Source organism: Falco punctatus (genome assembly GCF_963210335.1).
Source record: "Falco punctatus genome assembly, chromosome: 8".
Classification (NCBI taxonomy): Eukaryota; Metazoa; Chordata; class Aves; order Falconiformes; family Falconidae; genus Falco; species Falco punctatus.
In genome coordinates this window covers 21,552,421-21,577,461 of record NC_137588.1, presented here as the reverse complement: position 1 = coordinate 21,577,461, position 25,041 = coordinate 21,552,421, and the positions used below count along the sequence as shown (strand labels likewise).

Here is a 25,041-nt window from a genome sequence, read left to right as displayed (position 1 = left end):
CCGCCCGCCCAGCCCCCGCCTGGCGCCGCAGCCCCCGCCTGGCAGCCAACCGCGATCGCTGCGGGAGCGCAGGGCACCGCCCCCGTTGCCACGGTGCGCGCGGGGCCGCCGGAGGGAGCGAAGCGGTGGCCATGAGCGCGGTGCTGGACGTGCTGTGGGAGGACAGAGATGTCCGCTTCGACATCTCCCCGCAGTGAGTGGCGCTGCCCTGCCCTGCCCTGCCCTCACAGCGCGGCTCTCGGCCGCTGCCGGCCTCTGCCAGGCGGCTGAGCGAGCGCGGCCGCGGCGGGTGGCGCGGTGCATGCTGGGAACACACCTAGTGTGGCGGCGCGGGGCGGTGGGCGGGCGCGCTGTCGCGGCAGGGTGGGAGGGGGCCGGGGTGGCCGCCGCGGCTTAGGCGGGCGGGCTGGGGAGGTGGGTGAAGTTGCCGTATCGAATCTATGAAAGGGGAAAAAAAAAAAAAAAAGAGGTTGCAAGCTGGAGGACCGAGGGCAGGGTATTCGTTTCCCAGCCGCCTGTAGCGTTACTTGTCGCGGAGAAGTAAAAGCACGCCCCAGGTGCGTGTGAGGGGACGGCAGCAGTCACCGGTCACAAGGACGCGGTGTCACCGCCGTGGCGCCGGCAGCCAGAGCTCACGGGGAGGGGCTGCGGCCGCTCCGGGCCGGGGCTGGCGGCACCCCCCGGCGGGGCAGGGCCGGCGCTGCTGGCGTCCGTCTGCCGTACCTGAGGCGGATAGCGCTGCTCTGCGGCTGTGGCAAAGCCCCGCGTAGCTCTTGTTGCTGGAGCTGGAAACTGGCAGCTGGCTGATGTGGTCTGGCGGTGGAGGCTGAGCGGACTGTCGGGCTTCACCTCCCTCCCCCCCAGGTGACCCTGCTGAGACACGGCCTGCCCCTCAGCCGTGCTGCTACCGTGACCTGCGGAAACGTGGAATTGTGTCCTGGATGTCTAAGCAGTTCTGTTTTATTTTCTTATGAAACTGTCACGAAGACAGAGCCTGCTTTCGTACTTTTTTTAATGCCGATGTTACTATTCTTGCTACCTCCTGCCCAATGTGTTTTGTGCTGTTCGGTGAGGTATTGTTGAGTCCATACCTGGTGGCTTGGTTCTGGTCTCCAGTAGTATCTCGTGGAATTCCCCTCCTGGTAACACATTTTGTTTCAGTCGTGCCAATACGCTGAAGAGTTTTGGCTGCTTTACACGATACAATTAAAATACAGCAAAATTTCACACAGCATCTGTTGTGTAATTAGAATGGTTAGGCCATTTAAGTCAAGCAAAATATAAAACCCCAAACCACACCCTTTGTGGGGAAATTCAGAGCAGCATTTCACATGTTTGTCTGCATCTGATGTTTTCTTTGCTGACATCTATTCTTTCCTGAGCCTAGCATCGCTCTTTATGACCTAAAAGTACAGCATGAGGTAACAAGTTTTAGCCGTTTACAAATTATGTTATTATCCCAAACCTGGGCTCTTCACTCCATGTGCAAAAGCTGATACACACACACAGTCAAGATAACTTGCTGCGTGTCTGCACAGAGATGGGTGCTAGTTGGTAAATCCATAAAGCTAGCTGCCTCCTATCACACAGTAAAACATTTTATGCACTTTGCACAACTGTTTACTTAATTCTCATTGGCTCTTAAAGCCTAATCTCCATTTAAAGGTAAAACATATCCCCCCCCCCCCCCCCCCAGCACGAGTGCTGGGGGGGGGGGAGGGGGCTTTCTTTGCTTGCGGGTGGATCTTTTAGTCCCCTAATCAGGATAGTTCACACATAGTTCAAGTAATTTTCAGTTCAGTCTCATTAACCATTTGGTTTTCCTTGAGGTTATCTTGTTACTTTTTAGCTTGATAAATTTATGGTGTCTATTCCTTCTCCCAAGACCATGTTTTGTTAACTGTAAGGATTAGTTAACAGCCCTGTTTTTCAGATTTTTTTCTTGTTTTTCATTACTGATATTTACATATTTGTTTAAGTAAATAACTCGTATCAATGTGAATGAACTTTTTTGCTTTTCTCTCCTGTTTTCATGTGCTTTCTTCCTATTTTTGAGTATAGTTTCCTTGGTCACACTTGCTACATAATTATTGATTTAATGTTATAATTTAATAATAAAGGTATGAAAAATATTAATATGCTGGATGTAGTGATAACTATTTCAGGTGTGTAATGTTGATGTGTGTGTATATGTTGATTTTTTTTTATTGTGTGATGCACTAAGCAAAAGGAAAGTGAAGTAGGGAAATAGACATGGCCTTCTTTTGGATGATAAATCTAATCTGTTTTTCATTTGGTAATTTTTTTTTTTCTTTTAGACAAATGAAAATGAGACCTGGAGAGGTCCTTATAGACTGCTTAGAGTCTGTTGAAGATACCAAAGGAAACAATGGAGACAGAGGTACCTGCATACTCAGGGGAATTGTAAACTTTCTAGTATTTAACCTGTACAGGTTCTTGAAAGTCCTGTTTGGTTTCCATTGAACTCTGGATCAATGGTCTGTTGTAGAAAATAGATTTCACAGTTCTGCCTCCCCTGGAGTGTCTTCGAATAGGATCTCTTGTTGGAAATTATAGGAAGGTGATAATCTTGTCTCAGAATTTGTTTAGAATTGAAAGCTTTGTAAGAATGATCCATTTATAAACATTGTGGTGATCTTTTGCTGCAATCCTGTTTAATGCTTAGTTTTTCTTAATCTGTTTCAGAGTGACTAGGTAAGGAATATATATATTCTAGTATGCAAGGACATGAAGCAGACAGCAAGCTGAGGTGACCCTTCCTGGGGTTGGGTGTGCTGCTGTACAGGGTACAGAATTGAATAAATTTGCATGTGACATAAAGGGGTGAGGTTATTGATGAAGACAGCTGCGACAGTTAAATCGCTGCCTTCCCCTTCTCCTCAGAGCAGTTCTGCACTGATTGTGTGTCTGCATTTTTACTGTAGACAGGTGGATGTGAAATCAGTAACAGTTCTCAGTTTGGTTTTGAAGAATGCTGGTTATATATTAGAGGTTGTTTCATTTGTTCCTTGCTGGATTTTCTCTCCTAGCGTTCTAAAAAAAAAAAAAAAAAAAAAAAAAAGTGTTTAGTGATTTTCAAGGGGAAGGAATATTCTGGTGTTTCAAAACTAGAGGTAAATATGTACCACAGAATGGAACATTTCATTTAATGGAAGGTGTTCAGACTAAAAACTTGTTATTTCCAGGTAGACTGCTTGTGACAAATTTGCGGATTATTTGGCGCTCATTGTCATTGCCCAGAGTCAATCTCTGTAAGTATAATTTCTTGTTAAGCAACTGCAAATTTTGTGTTTCCTTTGTGGTAGCATGCTATTCTTTCACAATAGTATCGAATACAGTACAGAATAGTATAGTTCTGTTGCTCTGTAAAGTCTGAAATAAACTGTTACTGCTGAATCTGTTTGTAATATAGGAACTGTTAAAACAATTCACAGCAAAATATTGATTCAATGTTAATTTCTCAGAACAGAAGTTGAAGAGTACTTCAGACATTTTTCATTTGGTCTATGTGGGATTCATTCATTTTTCTAGGAAGAAACAAAAATTTGAGTTTTGTACCTCTTGTTGCCACCTGTTCTATATTTTTATATATTTTTTTTCAACATTTTGTATTGTCTTACAGTTTTTATTCCCCACAATTATCTGCCTTTCCAAATTTACTATTGTAAGCTTTGAATAAGCTTCTGATTTTTAACTGTATGCATAGTTAGCATATCTATTCACATTTAATTTAGTTTGCTGAAACAGGGGCAGGATGCATTTATTTTGTACTCACAGTATTTCCAGTGCTCATTTCTTAATAGCCAGTCAATCTTGAAAATCTGTATCCTGTTCATAATGTAGATAAACTTATGCTCTCTGCTTGCTTGCTGTTCTGCATTTGCAGTCTTGTATGTGCATGTACGTACAAGTGCACACACACACACTGCTACTTCTGTATGTCTTTATAAAATTAAAAAAAAATGTTTGCTTGTGTATTTCAGTTTTAGAATAGACATTTTTAGAGGAGATCACAAACTTATGGAGTAGTTCAGCCCTATTGTAGAAGCTCAAGGAAGTCTAACCTATGGCTTTTAGAGTTCAATGTGCTTTCTAGCTTTCAAGATAATGCATTATTTCTTACATTAAGGGATATATAGACAAAAAAAATAAAAGTTTGTTGGATGCCATTTTTTACTATTGCTGTTTTAGAAAATTTCTTTTAAGCAACCTAGGAAATAGTGTTTTGCTGCTATTTTTGCAAGTGCTGATTCCATAAAGACTGAATATTCCTATCTGCGTAACTGCTAGCACATCTGAGATTTTGAAGAAGCAGAATCTTGCCAAAGCAAATTCCTGTTAGGTTATTCCAGATTATTATTTTTTTTGTGGGTTTTGGGGTTTGTTTGTTTTCATCTGGCTGTGCTTCTATTGGTATCAGTAGCAGGACTGTCATTGACATTCAGATTTAGTCCATACCATTCTAATGCATCTGTTTGTTTTAGGAAGAATGGCTGGGATTGTTTCTGTTTTAATTTTGTATCAGAGCACTACTGAAGAAGAGGCAAAGTGAAATTTATAACTGTTTTTTCCTCTTCTTTTCATTTCTTCTACACTTCTACTTTCCTTTTTGCTTTTTTTTTTTTTTTTTTGACATCTCCTTAGCTCTTCTTCTACGAAGTATTATATCAATGGAGAAAGTTTTATTTGTAAGGGTAAAATTTATGGGCAACTTATGATGAAACAGACCTTCTTGAGGCAACGGTCAAATGCTGAAACCAGGAAAATGCTGATTAGATATTATGAGAAAAACATTCACAATGATGGCAAACAGTGGAACAGGCTCCTAGAGTGGCTGTGGAATTGCCTTCTTTGGAAATACTCAAAACTCAATTGAACAGTACCCTGAGTAGCCAGGTGAAGTTGGTCCTGCTTTGAGAAGAGCATTGGACCAGAAAACCTCCCAAGGCCCTTTCCAGCTTAAATTAGTCTTTGATTTTGTGATTAAGGCCCAGATTGTTAACCACTGTGTAATTCTCGCAAATAACATCGAAAGCTGTGCTACAAAATTCAGTATTGTACTTTGCAATTTTGACTATTTTTTCTTGTTCTCAAAACTGTTCTTTATTTTTTTCCCCCCACTAACTTTTAGCTGTTGGTTACAACTGCATTATAAATATAACGACGAGAACTGCCAACTCAGTAAGTTTCAAAAAAATACTTTTTAAAGTAATAAAAGAGTATTTTATTTAAAAGAAAAAATAATTTGTAAAAATTCATTGCTTATACATATTGCACTATATGAACAGTAATCTGAAAGTTTACACTTTACAAGACCAGTAATAGGATAGTAGTGGAAGTTTAGTTTTAAAAGTTGAGAAGGTTTTAAATTTCTATAGGAGCATGGTTTTAGTCAGTTTTCTAAGGCAGTAAAACTCATGTAATCACGCTGTTCGGTGATTCCTCTCCCCTCTAGGTAAGTGAAGCACACATGGGCTCATTGTGTCTAAATTTAACAAAGGTCTAGAGAGGCATTAATCCTGTGCGAGAAGGCTCTCAAATACATAACTTGAATTACATGCAACTGTGAAGCCATTGGTTTTGCTTGCAGCAAAAAACTAACGGGGATTATGTAGGTTCCCTGGGCAGCCATATGGTAACAAAGTCAAAATACTCCTTCGGTCATGATACTGCAAATGTATAGCAGGCAGGGTTCATTAGTTCTACTGTTGATGATACTACTAGTTTCTCCAAAAGAACCTGAGTCCAGTTGAAGACAACAATAGGTTAGTGGATCAGGATTACACCTTCAGGTATACTATTTAGAACAAGACTTTTGAAAACATGTCAAGATTATTTATTGCCTGTACAGTCAAGCTACTATATTGTCAAAATGTTAATTTTTTCCTTACAGAAATTGCGAGGGCAGACAGAAGCACTGTATATATTGACAAAATGTAACAACACACGGTTTGAGTTCATATTTACTAATGTTGTCCCCGGGAGTCCCAGGCTCTTCACGTCAGTTATTGCGGTACACAGGTAGCATACTTAAAATCGTGTTTGTTCATCTACGAAATTCAGTGAATCAAATATGTGGGATTGCTACTGATCATGGACCCAGTATATAACTGCCCATATTTACCATTCAGAAAACTTTCCCAAAAGGGGAGAACAGCATCTTTGGAAGGGAGAGAACGATCACAAATTCTAGTAGATAACTGTGCAAAAAGAAAATTAATGTGTATTAATACCAGTCATTGATCACAATTTATATGCCTTGTGTGTATAAACTATCTGAACAAATAAAATTACAAAAGAGCTAATTTCAGTGTGCATTTTCTATCTATAGTTTCTGTCTATAATAATTTCCCTTAATTTTGGATCATGTAATGGAAATGAAGAATTAAATCCTGGTCAAAACTCTTGACTACAAAACAGTGGATGTTTCTCACATAGACATAAGTCATGTGAATGAATGTGTGCATAATACATTACCATAGGTTTCTATTTAAGAGCTGTGGAATACTGACCTATGTATATGGATGTTTTTGACTTAACTGGCACTGAAAAATACAGGATTCTTGATGTCCGTGCTATTTATAACATGGGACCCAGAAGACTTAAGCTTTGCAGCAGAGGCTGGGAGATGACTGTCTTAAGGAAAAGATATATATATATATATATATATACACACACGTGAACAATACAGTAGATCAAAACAGGTGTCAAAAAAAAACCCTTTAAAGATAACTTCATTAAGGAATGCTGAAATACAATGGTTTACCTTGATGAAGTTTTGATAGTGCTCTCATTTTTTTGCAATTTTTTTGCAATAAGAAAAGTTAAAAATACACATTTCATATTGGTGCTGAAACAAACAGTAAAAGTAATAGAAGACACTGAAATGGTAACTTGTATTTTTTATGTTTTGCAGAGCTTATGAAACTTCTAAAATGTATCGTGACCTGAAGCTGAGAAGTGCATTGATTCAAAACAAGCAACTGAGATTATTACCTCAAGAACAAATATACGATAAAATCAACGGAGTCTGGAATTTATCAAGTGACCAGGTATAGTGAAAAATGAGACTATGTTGACTACAGCGAAGTTGAAGTGTTTTGGCAGTTGTACTGCTATAGCATTGTAACCTCAAAGGAATTACCCTTAATTCAGTTTATTAGTTGATGCATGCGAAGAAGCTGATCCCATATATTTACTACTCAGTAACAAAGTCTCCTTTTGGGATCCTGAGGTCTACATGACTCTGCTAATATTCAAGGAACTAGGTACACAGTCCCTGTTAGGAAGATTTATTTGTGGGTCTAAAGCTCTGTATCATTCTGAAAGATGATCATGTGTTTCCAAAGTGCTCTGTTGAGTGTTTGTATGTTTACATGCAGCTTTGACTACAGTGTAAGACTATATTGTCTTTTGATTACTGGAAACTGAAACTATTGGAATAGGATTCTATGTGTTAAAACATGGAAAAATAAAGACTGTAAGGAAAAAATAAAAACCATTTGTATTACAGGGCATTAGTTGCAAGTATTTCCCAGAGCCATGAAACAAAATGGGAGCTGTTATTTCTGTCTGTGCAATTTTAGTCTAGAATGGAAACAAGATCCATCCTGACAAGCTAAAAAGTTCTTTCCTCCTCGTTCCCTTGGCACACATCTCCACAATTGCCTAAGTTTAACCCACATGCCATTATACTTACGCTATACACCAATTCCAGATCTGTACAGTTAAGCATGCTCTCAGATGCTTCATGTACTCTCATGAGGTCTGCTGTGCTGTGATTTTGTCCTGCTTCACTGCGGTAATAGGTACTCCCAGCTATTTTCACCACTTGGGTGCTCTATCCTTTAAAGATTGGATCTTGCTTCCTTGCAATCAATGGAAGCATTTCAGCTGGTTTTGGTGGAAAGAATAAGCCTTTTATTGAATTAAATATGAAGCTATATGCTGCTTGCATTTAAGTGGATAGCAGTAATCATCATGCTAGAAAAAAAGGCTGTATGCTTCGAAGCAGTTCTAACATACCTTTTCTTTACTAGGGAAATTTGGGAACGTTTTTTATTACTAATGTGAGAATTGTTTGGCATGCAAATATGAATGACAGCTTTAATGTCAGCATACCATATCTACAAATTGTAAGTATCTCAAAACAACCAATTTCAGAACAAAATGGGAAAGTTCAAGTCTTTAGTTAAAACTCCCAGCTCACCAAAATTAGTATTTCATGTCCCACAGTCAGGGAGGAATTTAGTTTTACCAGCATCAACCATAGGGTAGATACTTTTTTTTTCCATTTTTCTGTCTAGATTAGGGGCTTTCATGGGCAGGTACTGTTAGTGAAAATGCCTTGTGTTTCCGGTTTTCAAACTGTTTACTATGTTGCTTCATGCCACCTACATACACTGGGATTAATGATTTGTGAACCTGATGTTCAGAAATGATCTGTTACTACTGTTACCACTTCTGGTAACACTTTTCCCTTAGGTTCGGGGATTCAGATTTGTAATGGTAAATGGGAGGGAATGCTGGTAGCCAAGCCTCCACAGCCAGTAGCTCTAATTAGCACAGTGTTAAAAAAAAAAAAGAAATTAAAAAAATATTGAAAAATACATAGAGCAGATTTTCATCAAGTAATTCCAAAATTTTTAACAAACAGTTTTTACCTCTTTACCATTAGCGTTCAATAAAAATAAGAGACTCAAAGTTTGGCTTGGCGCTTGTGATAGAGAGTTCTCAGCAGGTAAGAAGCTTTAATAGCCTTTTTTCACTGGTTGCATTTTTATATATAATATTTCTCTAATTCTGACTTGTTACAGGGCTACTTTTAAGGTACTTGCAGTGTTCCTTCTGTGTGGCCTTTTGAACACAATGTGAAGAAAGTAATTTTTGAACTGCTTAAAACGCCTGTACGTTAAGGTCTATATGGCTGTGGTCTCGAAGCGAAACAACAATAGGCCAGCATGACTAGTTAAAGCAAAATAACTGTTCAAAACAGTGTTTTCTGACATTATCTTTGGAATCTAATTAATTCTATACTTAATTAAGACACTAATTTTAATCTTTTTCACTTGTGTATCTGTTTTGCTGTAAGAGGGAAAATTATTTTTCTTCAATTCGACTTTAATCAAAAATGATTTTAATGGTGATTTTTTAAAAAAAGTTCAACTATTTATCTGAAAATTTCTTTAATAACAGCATAACGATCTAACAGATTAAACATTTGCTGACTAGCTAGAAGTGATACTGATGATCTCTTACTGATTTTTTCCCATCCTTGTTTGCTTTTGTTTTTCTGTGTACCAAGTTTGTTCTTTGTTTATATAATGGGCTAACAGTTAAAAGTTTATTTACCTCATAGAGAAACATTGTCATTGTTTTTATTTCACCCATTGTTTAAGTGGCAGGATGAAGATAATGCCAAAATACAGATAATATTTTATCAGCAAACTGAAATTTGCTATCATTAAACTGCAAATCCCTATCAAGGGGAAAAAGTTGTTTTAAATAATAAGCAAACACGTGTCTTTTTTATTCCTCTGTTACATAGAGTGGCGGATATGTACTTGGTTTTAAAATAGACCCTGCAGAGAAACTACAGGAGGCAGTGAAAGAAATTAATTCACTTCACAGAGTTTATTCGGCTAACCCTATATTTGGAGTGGATTATGAAATGGAAGAGAAGGTACTCCACTCATTTATTCTAAATTAGATACAGTATTGTGTTAACAGCAGTAATAAAAATGTATTAAACATATTAGATATGTGGATTTACTTACTTCAGTGTTTTGATTTGCAGCCTCAACCTCTTGAAGACCTAACAGTGGAGCAGGTTCAAGATGATGTGGAAATAGAAGCTGATGAATATACAGATGCTTTTGTGGTAAGCTTCTCCCCAGAAAATGGAAAACTGGAATACTCCTTGTTTGTTTTTTGAAATTTAAGCAATGTAGAGATGTAATCCTCAAAGGTAAGCTACAGCTGAACTTCCTATATTTAAGACACATCTACACGCCTTTTATTCAAAATCCTGGTTGCTACAGGAATTCTGTGTGTGGATTTTGAACTTAAGAATAAACTATTATTCAAAATAAATAGTAGTACCTATTTAAAGTAGTAGTTGTATGTAGTTTCTCTACACATGAAGGTCAGGAATAGCTTGAAAACTAGCAGTATAATATAATGAAATACATTATATTCAACAAGTCTCCCTTCTTTTGGAGCAGATAAATAGATGGTGATATCTGTATGCTCAATGTTCATCTAAGATTCAGACTTAAAAGATTTTTAGAAAGGCAGCAGTAATTTTGAGTCACTCCTGACAATACCAGTTTAGAAAACTGTTAGTACCTGATAGTCTCCCAGTATTTCAGGAAAACTTACTTTTAAATGCATTAAGTTGCTTTATGACCATCTTCTAGGAATTTCCAAATTTACTGTGCAGATTGCACAGGTAGACTGTACACGTTTTCAAGTGCTAGCTTCGACATGTTGACGTGTTTTCTTAATTCACCTCGGAAATACGGTGCTAGCAGTGCTAACATACTACTTTAGATAGCTACTACTTTAAATAGCTACTACTGTTGGTGCAGTGCTAGCACCAATCTTATTGCCAACTTCTTTTCTTTTGCTATCATCTACTGATGCAGGTGAGCTCTTATCTCTTCCTTTCCCTCCTTTTCCTTCACTTTTTTGCCATTTTTTTTTCATTTTTACGTATTTCTATACAGTCTTCAACATAGTTAAAGACTTACCTTTTTCCTTAAAAGTAGGTTGTTTGCTCTATTGGTGCCTATGTAATCTGGATTAAATAACTCCTTTGCATATTCTAATACAAAAACTGAAGCTGTTAATGATTAGAAGGTGTTTGCTATAGGAGAGATGGATTGTCCAGGGCCCAAAGGGTGGCTCCAGACCAATATTCCATGACAGTTGGCAGCTGCTATGCTGTTCTGTGGAGTCTTACATAGCTTGAGATCCAGCTGAGCAGGAAAATGCTTCCTTTGCTGCCCCTCGCCAGTCCATAAGGGCAGCTGAAGCAAGATCAGGCTTTCTTTGGTAAATATGAAGATCTAGAGCCTGCTGGTCCAGACACTTCTAGAGCTGAGAATATTTTCAGAGATCTGCTGTCCTGAAGAATTTGAGCGTTAATTTCCACACACGCAGAATGGGAAAGATTGTGTCTCTTTCACAGGTACCTGACTGAAAGTAGAAATATTTGGTTAATTGTTCAGTTACTCTGTGTTTATTTCTTACACTGAATATGATGTTAACTGAATTTTGATATTACTTACATTTGAAGTTAATTTTTGAAATTTAATAATAACTGCTGCTGCACGTGAGGCAGAAGATGCTAGGATGCTGTTAGTTTGCCTTCATGGTAACATTTTATTCCCTTATAAAGTATTTGTCAGTGTAACAAATGTAATATGAAAATTTTACCATTTAAAAATAATTGTTTATTATGATGGAAAACTCAAAGACTGGTATTTAATGAAAAACAGCATAATCGCCAGCTCCTGTTAGAACCCTTTTGTAAATTATTTCAATGTTTAAAAACCTCTGTTCTTGTTCAGAAAACAAAAATAAAAGCCAGTCTGGTTTGTTGCAGAAAACATACCAAATAACAGTTTGGACCCCAAGGACTTTTTAGCAGATTTGGTTTTAGACCACTTTTTTTTCCAAAGGTTGTGAGTTCTTTTTTTTTTTCTTTTGTAGGCTTACTTTGCTGATGAAAACAAGGTAAGAACATCTTTCTGTATACTATCAAATTCATGTTGTTAAAAATGGGATAATAAAGCTAAAAAGTACCTTCTACTTTCTTTCTTATCTCGTGTGTTCAAAAAAGCAACATGATGGTGAGCCTGTTTTTTCAGAAGAACTAGGACTTGCAATAGAGAAGCTAAAGGATGGATTCACGCTCCAGGGACTCTGGGAAGTAATGACCTGATTTAGATTGGCACGTGTTTGTTTCCTAAAGCAAGTAAAGACTCTCAGTTCTTACTCAGCTTGTGAGATCTGTAGAAGGTAATTTAGAAATACCGGATTAGCAGAAAAATGACATGCCAAAGTTAAAGAGCAGCAAATATTAGATAATATGCCCTCAGGATATGTCATAAAGGAAAGATTATTCAAAACCCTCGTATGTGTAAAAGCTTTGTATGTATTACCTTGGTTCTGTAAGCAGTGAGAGGACAACCGATATCTACTATAAGAAGGGGTGGAGCCCCAGCTGCTGGTGGCAGCCCTGTCCCCTGCTGGCAATCACATGTTCCACCGGCCCCAGAGGTCCCACCTTTCCTCTGGTCACATCCTGGAAGCACCTGAGAAGTCCCTCTTTCTGTCTGGCTATAAGGACCTGGTAGTCCCTTCCCGTGACGTGCACAGTGGCTGCCATTTTATTTCAGCTGCCATTATGTAAAATGTCCTACCGCCATGTTTTCATACTGCTCTGTGGTTGGCTGGCTGTGGGTTTTGACGCACTTATACCTCAGGTGTTTTCAGGCTTGTGATTGGCAGGATCAGCCACCCCATCCTGCCTCCCCCAGAAGGCTGTCAGGGCAGGACGCCCCCTCCCCTAACAACACAGGGTCTGCCACAGTGTTTCAGTTTCAGCAGCCATTTTATGGCAGGTAGCTACTTTTTTTTTTTTTTCTCCCCTTTTTTTTTTTTTTTTTCAACTTAACGACCCCTGTGTTTGCAGATTGCCCTGTGATTGGCTGCCAGGACCAGCCACCACCTGCCATTTTACCCAGAAGTAGGTCAGAAAAGGAAGCTTCCTCTTCCTATGTACAGGGAGACCATCATTTGAGATAGGGTAGTCTGTGGGATATGGTTTGATGCCCAATTTAAAATATTCTTGTATTTATACATGGTGATGTACTTTCCCATAATGATTGTATCTAAGTCAAAATCAGATTTCTATGACTTGTTTAATGTGAAACATAGAAATATCATCATATGTAGAACATGTTGTCTCTAGGTATATTGGCTGTGCCATTGCAGCGGTGCTGTGTTAGTGCTAACTTAGACAAAAAACAATACTGTTTCAAATATTAAGTTTTGATGTCTCAGAATTTTGTTTAATGTTCAGCACAGATCATTCCAGGTACTTAATTGTAATCCAGATATCCTCGTACAGTTTTTTCTTTTTTTTTTTTTTCCTTTTTCTTTCCTTTTTTTTTTCTAGAGCACTTAAAGGAATTATCTAGAAAAAAGTGCACACACAAATACCGTCTGTGTTTGAGTCACTAGACCTTGATGATGTTATGTGTTAGAGAGAAATGAGTCATTTATTGTTTAAAGGAAGATGCAGCTGTTACACTTTCTAGTGAGATAAGACCTCTATGCTATTTTCTATAAGTGGAAAAAGTCAAATGAGCTTGCCTCTCAGCTGTTTTAGCAGCTGACTGTTATAGTAAAGTAACTGTCGTGTGAATGTAATTGTGGAGTTTGTAGAAAATCTCTCAAAGTATTTGCTTTAATGAAATACTACCTATATTGAAAAGCAATCATTATTTCAATAAACTTCAACAATGTTATACCTCACTGTAGATCTTGCATTCAAATAGTTGTGTTTCAATCCCGTTTCCGTTACGTTCAAAGAATATTTTACTATGTGGGTGAAAAGCATTCTCTGTATGGGCAAAAGTACAGTCCTTCATCAGGGTATATTAAACAAAATTTCAAATTTGTTTGATCTATATTACCACCTTGGATAAAAATCTAAACATTCCCAGTCTAAATTATGAAACCTTCAACACATGCATAATTTCCCTAAATTCACATTCACTTTTCAAACTACTTGACTGATTTGGGGGCTTCTCTAATTTAAATTCAACACAATTTTTTTTAAAAAATTACACATACATTGAATAATGTTAATATGGTGGATTACACATTTTTCATTCTCTGTTCTACCTTTCTTATGTACTGTTTTCAGTTTAGTTTAACAGCAATTAAATATAGCATTTCTAGTATAGTAAAATCTTAAAAGCACGATAATGTCTACAGATGATTTAAAATGAAGAATGGGGTTTATTAAGGCGGGTGTGGAGACTTAATTTGAAGTTACTTCTGAAAGCAGAATTTTACCTGAATAATGTATACGTTACGTCTAAACAGTAGGGTTTTGTTTACAAATAAATATAACCAAATGGATATGAAGAAGAAGCTCAAAAGGAATTTCGAAGTCTTATTATCAATATCTGAAGAAACGGCAGACGTGATATGGGTATGTAAAAAAATATTCTTAGATCATAGATATTTGATGCAAAGTTCTAGAAGTTTTTTTACTATCTTTATGACTGTAGCAATTAAGCTATTTTGAAAAAGTGAATGGTAGTTGCAGCTGACAACTTGATTAATTAATATTTCTATTTCAGATTATTTGGTAACATGTATATTTACAATCTTGCTCATAGCTGTCTCAGCGAGGGTCAGATTCTGCTGTCCTTACTCATGTCAAGTAATTTCTTACGTTGCATGTAATCTCATTGAATCAATGTGGAGAATGATGGCAAAACTTGACGGTAGTGACTAAAAGCAACAGTTGCTTCTTTCAGTCTTCAACAGCTGTGAGAGCAACTCTCTTTTTTTTTTTTTTTTTTTTTTTTTCCAAACCATCCATCCTAAATTCCGACCTGTAAGAGTATGTACCTATATTTAGCTAGTGAGATTAAATTGCAGAGAGGCTTCAGGCAGGACAAAGCACATTGGTCTGCCTTTTTTACAGGCAGACCTTTGAGCAGGCAACAGCTAAAAGCTTTCTGCTCCCTCCCCTTTCCCAAGTATTTGCGAAATGGATTCCCAAAGGGAACTCACTGAAGAGCTTAGACTTTACCAATCCACCCTTCTTCAGGATGGCCTCAAGGAACTCCTTGAAGAGAAAAAGTTCATAGATTGCTCTCTAAAAGCTGGTGACAGAAGCCTGCCTTGCCACAGATTGATTCTGTCAGCATGTAGCCCTTATTTTCGTGAGTACTTCTTATCAGAACAAAATGAAGAGAAAAAGAAGGAGGTAGTTCTAGATAATGTTGACGCCAACATCCTGGATATGATTGTCAAATACCTTTATTCAGCAAGTATTGATCTTAATGATTCTAACGTGCAAGATATTTTTGCTTTGGCCAGTCGCTTTCAGATCCCTTCTGTGTTCACTGTGTGTGTCTCCTATCTCCAGAAGAGGCTTGCTGTCGGTAACTGTCTGGCTATCCTTCGATTAGGTGTCCTGCTTGATTGCCCAAGACTCGCATTTTCTGCCCGTGATTTTGTTTCAGATCATTTTGTGCAGATCTGCAAAGAAGAGGACTTCATGCAGCTTGCCCCGCATGAACTTATCTCGGTTATTTCACCTGACAGCTTAAACGTAGAGAAGGAAGAACTGGTATTTGAAGCCGTAATGAGATGGGTGCGAACAGACAAGGAGAACAGAGTAAAGAGCCTGGGGGAAATTTTTGACTGCATACGTTTTCGTCTTATGCCAGAAAAATATTTCAAGGAACATGTTGAGAAGGATGATATAATTAAAAGCAACTCAGACCTTCAGAAAAAAGTAAAGATTATTAAGGATGCTTTTGCTGGAAAACTGCCTGACTCTAGCAAAAGTACAGAAAAGTCAACCAAAGGGGAGGTGAATGGCGATGTAGGAGATGAAGATTTACTGCCTGGCTACCTAAATGACCTTCCCAGGCACGGCATGTTTGTGAAAGACCTCATTCTTCTGGTTAATGACACTGCTGCAGTAGCTTATGATCCTCTTGAAAATGAATGCTACCTAGCGGCTCTGGCAGAACAGATTCCCAGAAATCATTCCAGTATAGTCACCAAACAAAATCAGGTCTACGTCGTTGGAGGACTGTATGTGGAAGAGGAGAACAAGGATCAGCCTTTCCAGTCATACTTCTTCCAGGTATAAGCTTTATAATTGTTGGTGCCATAATGTGTGCTTTGTAAGAGTTACTGAAAAGCGTTCTGAGTCTACACAAGTGAGTTGTCTAGTCTCTCTGTACGGTCGATGGAGAGAAGTATCTTTAGAGAGCTATTCCTGTCCTGGAGAAAGAAATGAAACCAAGGGACCTGCATCTTCTCTTTCATGAGCAAGCCCTTGGTGAGATCTCAGAAAAGATTAAAAGGATTACTATGTTATATCTAGGCACCAGCTTTCATTGTTTTAAGGCCCAGATTTTTCATGATGCAGGTGCCTAAATTTAGGCCTAGCAATATTTTTTGTAAAATACCTTTTGTGAATTTCTGTTAAGTCCCGTCAAAGTTGAGCTCTTAGCTGCTTTAGACTGAATGTCTTTCTGGTTTTGCATCTGAATATTTTTATGACAGCAGGAAAGTGCGTATTTCAAGTGCCACGTTTGTCACTCGAGTTCCAGAAGTCCTTTTGTCACATCTACATTTGAAAACCTAAGAGCATTCTAAAATATGTAATTTAGAGGTAGAAGGTTGTTTTCTTGGCAAACAGTCAATGTTTCAACTGAGGGTGTAATTTTATAACTTGGTAAATCTGTATAAATAATAAGGCTGATTAATACAAACTAATTTCCACAACATATTCAGAAAAATTAGAAAAAATACGATTTAGCATGGTTACACCATGAACAAATGATGTTGTGTTTTTAGCTACCTGGCTACATGCTTTGGGGGATATTTAAACTATTTCACGATGAATTATACAATGTGCTGCCAGCCATACCCTGCCTTGAGGCACATTGGCCTAGTAGAGTGAAAGCAGGTCCTGTGTCAGTATGAAATAAAGCAGAGTGATAAGCAGTGCTAAAATTTTAAAGCCTTCAGATATTAAAAAATATAAATACTAAGTGTTTACAGGAGTATGGCTCACTGTGGTTTCACACACAGTGAAAGAGTTGGTTTCAGGCATTTTTAGTATCTATGAGAGGGAAATCTTAGTCTGCTAGAGAGGGATTAGCACTGTTTCATTTCTTTATGTAGGTGTAAACCACTAATCACTGAAGTGCAGAACTTGTTACAAAAATATTCTTCTGATAGAAATAATGTGTTGATGTCACAATGTGTATAATCCAGAACCGCATAATCTTGTCAGGCTACTAGAAAGGGGCCTCTGAAAAACTAAACCTCAAGACTGATATAAAGTAGGATTCTGAAAACTTCATCAATTTGTAATATGTCTGCATCCATCCCCTGAAATCCTGCTCTCTTGCTTGTCATCTGTAAGTTTGGTTGACGCTTCTTCTGCCTATTATTAAAATACTTGTCTGCGCTACCCATGTGGCTGTTGTTCCCTCTAAAATGTTAACGTGGTGCCAAACCGATTTTCACCTACTGATCTCCCCTTCTCCACCAGTGAAGCACCTGTTACCATTTTGTTTGGTAACTAGCAACCCAGGAGAAAACAAGGCAGCCACTGGCTCAAAAATGCATGACTGGTTTATGCCCTATCATCAGTAGATAAGTCATCTTCAAGAGTGATTCACTAAGCATGCTGTGATCTGTGATGGGTACATCTTCTCCTCATTACACCACCCAGATCTAGCTACTGGGGCAATCCACATCCATGAAGATGAATTTCTGTGTGGAGAGCTTGACTCTGGAACTTAATTTTGGAAAAAAGATGTCACTGAGCTAAACCCAGATCTGATTACTTTACACTTTCTCTTGCTTTCTATCAAATGCTTTTACACTCACGCAAACTCCCATTTTACCTTCCTTTCCTGTACATTGTGAAGGAAATCTATACGCAATAAAAGAGAGAAAATATTCTCTTTGAATGTTAGAGAGATTCGGGTTCAATTTTAAGTTCTCAGGTCAAAAAAAAAAAATTAAGCACCACTTCTAGGAAAATATTGTTTTGTTTGTTTTCTTTAGTCCTCCTGCTGCTGCTTCTCCTTAGGTGTTTTCAGCATACCGGCTATCAACCGAGACAGCCGTGGGAGTACTTCAGTGGGGATGACACTGATCCTGTTGCCTGCCTTTTTTGCTTAGGAGTGAAGTTTTCATTCATTGTGCTTTCAGAGATCCTAGGAGTTTTTGAGAGTATTTGTAATGAAATACCACCTTTTTTGCTCTAGAGATTGCAGAAGACATGTCTGTACCGTTTGCCATTTTCCTGACCAGTAAGAGGAAAGGTGTGAGGATGTCTGGCATCTCTCATTGTAGGGATGAGCGTGACAGCTAGATGTGAAGGTGTGGGATGGTAGGAGTGTCTGCTCCCTTCAGGTGGGAAGAACAACTACTTGTCGACATGGGATAGCGAACCCAGAGAGTAACAGACCTTTAAACAAGGAAGAAGAGCTTAGTAAAGAGGCAAAGAAACTCTGTGAGGATGAGTACGTGCAGAGAGCTAGCTGTGTGGTTTTGTCTCGGCACCATGAAGCACGTGTGGGTAGAAGTCATCGTTCATTAGCTGCACTGAGGGAAGGGGTAGGGTGTTCGGGCAAGCAGATGAGCTGTTGAGAGGCTGTGAGTGCAATTAGATGGATTTTGTGGAACAGTGTTCGTTGTGTGAATTTTTTCTATTTTGCCTTTCCTAACACTTCCTGTTCTGATGCTCTTTCAGCTGGATAGCATCGCTGGTGAGTGGGTTGCCCTTCCTCCACTGCCGTCAGCCAGGTGTCTCTTCGGGCTGGGAGAGTCAGACAGCAAGATCTATGTAATTGCAGGCAAGGACCTTCGCACTGAGGAGTCTCTAGATTCAGTATTGTGCTATGATCCTGTGTATGTTTAAAATTTAATTATGCCCTCCGATAGCATGTAAATAGCCCAGTGTTAGTTGGAAGAGCCTAATGGTGAAATTTTTCATGTTTCAGGGCAATGAAATGGGGCGAGATCAAAAAACTACCTATCAAAGTATATGGCCATGCTACTGTCTCAAACAATGGATTGATATATTGTCTTGGTGGAAAAACGGATGATAAGTGAGTCTCTAAGTCTTTTCATGACAATTTCTTAACATTTGGTTGGTCCTATGTCACAGACTCACAGAATGGTTGGGGTTGGAAGGGACCTCTGGAGATCATCTAGTCCAACCCTGTGCTAAAGCAGGTTCACCTACAGCAGGTTGCACAGAGTCACGTCCAGGTGGGTTTTGAATGTCTCCAGAGAATGAGACTCCACAGCTTCTCTGGGCAGCCGTCACACTCTGAAATCAGGGTTTCCCTTTTTTACATCTCTAGATTAAGGTTGCTAACAATATGGCAGAGGGGAATGCCTTATGGTATATAGGACATCTTTTTCATGAGAAAGTAAAATTGCATATAAATTGTAATCCCAACTAGTTATTTTAATGACCATACTTGTAAGGCAAATTTTACTTGCGTTGCAGACACATACAGCAATACATAGCTATGAGGACCCTCACTGAAAGCATTATTTCCTTCCAGAAATACTTCGGTGCCATAGAATTACTGTGTCAGTGTTTCAGATTTTCTGACCTGTGATGGTTGTTATATCTTAATGGGTATAACATAAGGAAAATCAAAGTCTTCACTCACACTGAGCACATGGTGGTAATTTTTCAGTGTTTGTACAGGGGACATTTAATATACAAGCTTGTCATACCAGCCAAAATAGTACCGTAATCTTTCTTCTGTAAGCTTTGTCACACACTCCTCCACAAACCCATCTGAATACAATGCACAGGGAAAGGACATTGTCTTTCTCCTGTAAGGTACGATGAAATTTCTGCCCTGTGTAAGCAGCATTTAACGTTTGATTTAGTTCTATGGATGTGATTAGTGCTTTGTAGACATGCAGAGATTCCCAGGTTAGATACAAGAACGGATCTCATGGAGAGGAAAGAGGTGTTCTACATAAACCCACACAGTCCACCTCAGCTAAATCTCGCTTGGAACAAGCCAGAAGTTCATTAGAAATGATCGCAGATTTTCTTTTTCCTCCCCAGGAAATGCACTAACAGACTATTTGTATACAATCCCAAGAAGGGAGACTGGAGAGATCTGGCTCCAATGAAAGTGGCTCGCTCGATGTTTGGAACAGCTATCCATAAGGGCAAGATTGTCATTGCAGGTGGTGTCACTGAAGAAGGCCTTACTGCATCTGTTGAAGCTTTTGATCTGACCACCAATAAGTGAGTGCAGTATTCAAGCTATTTTTAAGCAAGTGGTTTACCATCTGGGCTTTTAGGGGCTCTGAGGTGAGTCACGACGGTGCTCAGGTGCCTGTACTCCCACTGAGACACTTGGTCTGCAGTCACTTCTTTAGCACCAATAGCAGCTCAAGAGCCTGCACCTCCGGTCGTTTTTCCTGCCCCTACACACATTTTCTGTGCTAACGTAACTCACTGCAAACATGATCAGAGAGCTCACAGTGAATGACCCACCCTCTAATTTATTTTTTTTTTTAAAAAAGTCTGATTACTTTCCCAACTTAGTTGACCACATGGTCATGTGAGCAGGTGTGCTGGCATAATAGGGGAGAAGTGGAAGAAAGGGGCAAGGGCCGCACAGTCTAGTTGAACCAGCACTGGCACTAAGCATGAAACCCCAGCAAGAGAAACCAGATGCCTGAACAGGAACAGCTGAATGTCCTTTGGGTATGTGGCCCTGTGGTGTCTTGCCTTTCACTTACCTTACCACAGAAAATACCATTTACCACTAGTTAGTGACAGGCAGATAATTCAGCTTGTTTCTTTAACATGAAAACTCCAGGATTACTTTCAATTTTAAGTCCATGCTCTGAAATATTATAAAGAAAAAGTCGTAACAGCAGAGAGCAAGTCATACCTGGAATTAGCTTGCTTATTTGGTCCAGAGACTTCCCGATGTTCTTCCTCACAGCCAGAACCTTTTGCAATTGGCATCCCTTGAATGTTTATGATCTTCTAGGAGTTTACACCTTCTGTATCTGTCTTTCTACCCTGAATTTTCCTTTTTGTTATGTTTGCTGCTCCTCCTTCCTATCATCTTATTTACAGAGTTTATTTAAAATAATGCCAGTAAAGCTTTATTATGATAGCTCAAACTAAGTGGTTCTGGATGCACCTCTTTATTAATAATCACTTCTATTGTATATAAACGCATTTGGCTGTGCTGTCTTCATGGATAGGTGCCATTAGCAGCCATGAACCTTACAACAAAAGCTTTAACTTAAATGTATGCTATCCCAAAGAGACTTGCTTATAAAATGTAACAACACAAATGTGAATTGTGCAAGTAGTAATCCTATGAGGGAACTTTGAGCTTTACACCTTCTATAGAAAGTAAAGGTTGTTTTGTTACCATGATGTTTGGCACGTTCTTCTCAGCCATTGTTCATTGTGCAGCCTGTGGTCTGAAAAATCTGCAGGTTCTTATCTTGGTTCACTCTGTTTTTTTCCAATCAAGTCACACAAGCAAGAGAGACAAATTCGTCTATTAGTTTTAATGTTGACATTATCCAGAAGTGGGATGTCTGTATCTTCTGTATGTTTGTAGGTATGAATTGGCAGAGCACTTGAAATTATGCTAATGAGCTCCATTTTATATATGCAAATTAGTATGTTGATGCCACTTGAAATGAATATGCATTTTGAAAACTACAGGGGAAAAAAATGAGAGTAGCTGAGGAACAAGACACCTGTATGAAGCCTATTACTGACGATGGGACCAGGCGACCTGTAAGAGGTGGTCTCTGGGAAGAGATGTCATCACGGTGTAATTCTGTCACTTAAGACTTACAGGAATGTCCTGTGGGGATGGAGACACTGAAACTCATCGCTGATTAATCTCAGAATTTTTTCCTTTTACCATTCACTCAAGTGATCCTTGGTACCTGAATTTATGTCACCCAGAGGTGTATTTTAGTGTATTCAGTGTAGAATATTTCTCACGTGTTTAACTTAGGTTTTTCTTTTCATCTTTAGGTGGGAGATTATGCCTGAATTTCCCCAAGAGAGAAGTTCCATCAGTTTAGTCACCTTAAGCGGAGCTTTGTATGCTATTGGAGGCTTTGCAATGATTCAGCTTGAATCTAAAGAATTTGCACCCAGTGAAGTTACTGACATATGGAAGTAAGTTTAAAGTTAATCACCCTTTCCTGGTGGAAAGCTGTATCAAAAACTGAGGTTTGTAGACACTGGAGGGTAAAAATTAGGTTTTTGTTTAACTCGAAATGAACCACAGCACAGGCTGTAAAGCGCTTGGTGACAGATAGAAATGTTTGTCAGAAAGTAACAAATAAACATGAGATTTGTATCTAATTACTACTTCCAGCTACTAATAATTTGAACAGTCTGTGTCATAATCTCCAGATTCTTTTATTCTTTTAAAGAGAGCAAGTTGCCATATCTCTTGGCAGGTTTAACCCTGTAAGTGCACCATAAAAACATTCTCTGTTTTGTGACATTATTATGCAGTAAAGCCTATATACATAGAGGTTTGTACATCTTCGTGTGTTAATAGTGAAATGAGTAATTGTTTCAAGAGATCCAGAAATCCTTACCTCCTAGATTTATTTGGGTTTAATCTAAATCACAGTACTAGTGATGAAACATCACATATCTGCTATGACTCTTCAGTTGCTATGGTAAATTCAGGAGTTTTAACTGGCAGGATAGGAAGGATTCCCATAAAAAACACCTTTATGTGCAAGAATCTGACGGAATTCAGAAGGAATCCTTAAGACAAGGAGGAAGCTTTTATAGGAGTAACTGAAGTATGACCAGGAGAAGAGCTCACATGTGCAAGAACATTTCTGTTCTGCTCTAGAGGACAAAAGCAGCCTTTTGTGGCGTCCTTCAGCACGTGGTTGCTACAAGCCTTTGCAGCATGTGGACTATCCTCCTTTTCGTGTATTTGTGATGAAGCATCAAACTCAAATTTTAAGATGTTCTGACCCTATTTTGTTAAATATGCAGGTATGATGATGAAAAGAAGGAATGGATTGGCATACTGAAAGAGATCCGATATGCTACAGGAGCCTCCTGCCTCGCTACACGCTTAAACCTCTTCAAGTTATCAAAGCTGTAAACAAAATGCTGGAAAATGTGATATGGGGAGGGAGTTTTGATAGACTTTTCTGGTTTTGTTGCATGAAAATGTCCCCAGACTGTACAGAGTTTTGTAGCAGCATACTAGTTAAACTGTTAACTGTTAAACAGTTCACCTGTCTGTCCCAGTCTTAAGATTTACTAGCTAACCAACAACTGAATTTTTGCCAGTGTTTAAAATCCTGAAGAATTCTAACTAACGTTCATTAGAATAAATGAAGATTTCAGAGAGAAAGAACTCCCATTTTCCACTCTGTGAAATTGCCAATAAAACTAGTTAAGACTTCCTTACGCTCAGGCAATCCAGGATATTGGTGGCTTATATTACAATGTCCGTGACTTAATTAAATGCAACTAGCAGGAAGCTAACTTTATTCTAACTGGCTGTTTGCACAGTCCAATTTCCCCCTTCAGCAATATACGTAGATCGTGCATTCTCCAGCCATATCTTGAAAATATTTCATTAGGGCCTTCTAAAAATAACTTCGTCTGGAATATGAAGTGTATATTGAAAACAAAAGTGGGCTAACAGCCAGAGCTATACTAGTAGCCAGATGTGAGGAAAGAGAGACAAGTGCATAAGGTTAATAACTCTACGTTTAAGCTTCTGGTAACAAGGGTTTTCCACTTTTTTATGCTTTTATATTTATTTCCCAAAGTGAGTATTTTATGGAAGTTTTTCTCAAGAGATCTGAGGTCATAGACAAGCATTCATGAAAAAGTCCTAGAAGACTTGCTAATCAGCAAATACCTATAGCAGAAAGGACTTTTACATCTAAAAGTAATGTTGATGCATTTTGATGTTGAAACTTCGAACAATTAAACTTTGTTTTTAAAACTGTAAAAGTATCACTTGCTGCTGTCTCTTTTAATGATCTGCTCATGATCACTATCATATTGACAGGACACAGATTTCTTAGTACAGCCTTTCCCCAGAACAAACCACTCAGTCTTCTTAAAGTAGAGCATGCCCACCCATTTTTATTTAGTGTATCTTCAAAGGATTTCTCCATTGAATACGGAGGGTGTCATAAATCTAAAGGATGTCATAAACCTAAATCTAATGACGACCAATACAGCAGGAAAACTGGGAAAGAAGCCCACCCCGCCTGCCCGAACAGCACTTCCAACTATCAGATCAGCCCTTGCATTGCCCTCCTAGGTGACAGAGGTAAATGTATGGCAAAGGCACAGCCGTTGCAGCTCATTTCAGTACGTTACTGTACGCTGGTACTTAATCTGTGGGACATCTGTTCTGTTTTCCCCTTTAGTACCCAAATCTTCAGCTGTTCTTAGCATCTTTTCATTGGCTCCAGTTACATCACTGGTTTACACCAGCCCATCTGCTCTAACACTTGCTGATTTAATTCAGAAAGAATGGCTGCAAAGGATCAAAACCAGCACATTTGACTGAAATACTCGTATATCGCTTTTCTTAGGTGCCCTTTCTGAATCCACTCGTAGCAAGTTTTAATCCTCTTCCCCCTGTCAATACTCATCCACACATAACTTGAAGATACTGGGCTTAGCACAGAGTGGCTGATGGCTACCTGAAAAGCAGGGTTCAGCTCAACGCGTGACCACCCACGACTGATCACTACAGCCCCTGCCACCTTTTTTACGCTCCAAGGTTGCTCCCTGAAGGCCATCTGTACAGAAGCAGGGTTATGCAAGAGCCCTCTGATTTGTAACCCACCTTCTGAGATCCTAACCTGTATTTATGATTGTCTTCTCCATTTCATACAAAATATAATCTGCATATAGTCAATGTGCTGTGTCTTCAATGATGTTTCCTCAAAGCACTCATCTTCTGTGTACTGGAGCCCTTGTCCATTTGATAGCATAAGCAACCATCTACTAGTTTTTTCAGTCATCCCAGAACTGTGACGGCTGCCTCAGAAGAAAAGCACCTTGCAGCTTAGATCAGTTCTGTCAGTTTTCCCCTGGCTTTTCAGTAGTGTCCTGAGTTAAGAAAAATACCTTTTCCTACTACTGAGCAGTTTAAAAAAAACCCAAAGCAACAGCCAGGTACATAACAGTCAATCCAGAAC

The 25,041-nt window shown here is 38.9% G+C and overlaps 2 protein-coding genes across 2 annotated transcripts; both read left to right on the top strand.

Annotated features, from left to right (window-relative positions):
* The first annotated feature begins 32 nt into the window (after positions 1-32).
* On the top strand, positions 33-13,566 carry BBS5 (Bardet-Biedl syndrome 5). Its single transcript, XM_080399028.1, has 12 exons — positions 33-193; positions 2,319-2,401; positions 3,207-3,272; positions 5,153-5,202; positions 5,915-6,042; positions 6,938-7,073; positions 8,061-8,156; positions 8,699-8,761; positions 9,569-9,703; positions 9,818-9,901; positions 11,737-11,760; positions 11,867-13,566. Exons 1-12 carry the CDS (start codon positions 132-134, stop codon positions 11,966-11,968), a joined length of 1,029 nt encoding a protein of 342 aa, XP_080255154.1. The 5' UTR covers positions 33-131; the 3' UTR covers positions 11,969-13,566.
* A 440-nt stretch (positions 13,567-14,006) lies between these two features.
* Positions 14,007-23,839, top strand: KLHL41 (kelch like family member 41). Its single transcript, XM_080398940.1, has 6 exons — positions 14,007-15,928; positions 18,563-18,720; positions 18,813-18,920; positions 19,907-20,092; positions 21,866-22,012; positions 22,859-23,839. Exons 1-6 carry the CDS (start codon positions 14,819-14,821, stop codon positions 22,968-22,970), a joined length of 1,821 nt encoding a protein of 606 aa, XP_080255066.1. The 5' UTR covers positions 14,007-14,818; the 3' UTR covers positions 22,971-23,839.
* Positions 23,840-25,041: the final 1,202 nt, after the last annotated feature.

Excerpts from the sequence above, each read along its gene's own strand:
- BBS5 (XM_080399028.1), top strand. The coding sequence starts at position 132 with ATGAGCGCGGTGCTGGACGTGCTGTGGGAGGACAGAGATGTCCGCTTC. Across the intron at positions 2,402-3,206 it reads AGGAAACAATGGAGACAGAG|GTAGACTGCTTGTGACAAAT; the intron begins GTACCTGCATAC and ends TGTTATTTCCAG. Across the intron at positions 5,203-5,914 it reads CGACGAGAACTGCCAACTCA|AAATTGCGAGGGCAGACAGA; the intron begins GTAAGTTTCAAA and ends TTTTCCTTACAG.
- KLHL41 (XM_080398940.1), top strand. The coding sequence starts at position 14,819 with ATGGATTCCCAAAGGGAACTCACTGAAGAGCTTAGACTTTACCAATCC. Across the intron at positions 15,929-18,562 it reads TCCAGTCATACTTCTTCCAG|CTGGATAGCATCGCTGGTGA; the intron begins GTATAAGCTTTA and ends ATGCTCTTTCAG. Across the intron at positions 22,013-22,858 it reads GAAGTTACTGACATATGGAA|GTATGATGATGAAAAGAAGG; the intron begins GTAAGTTTAAAG and ends TTAAATATGCAG.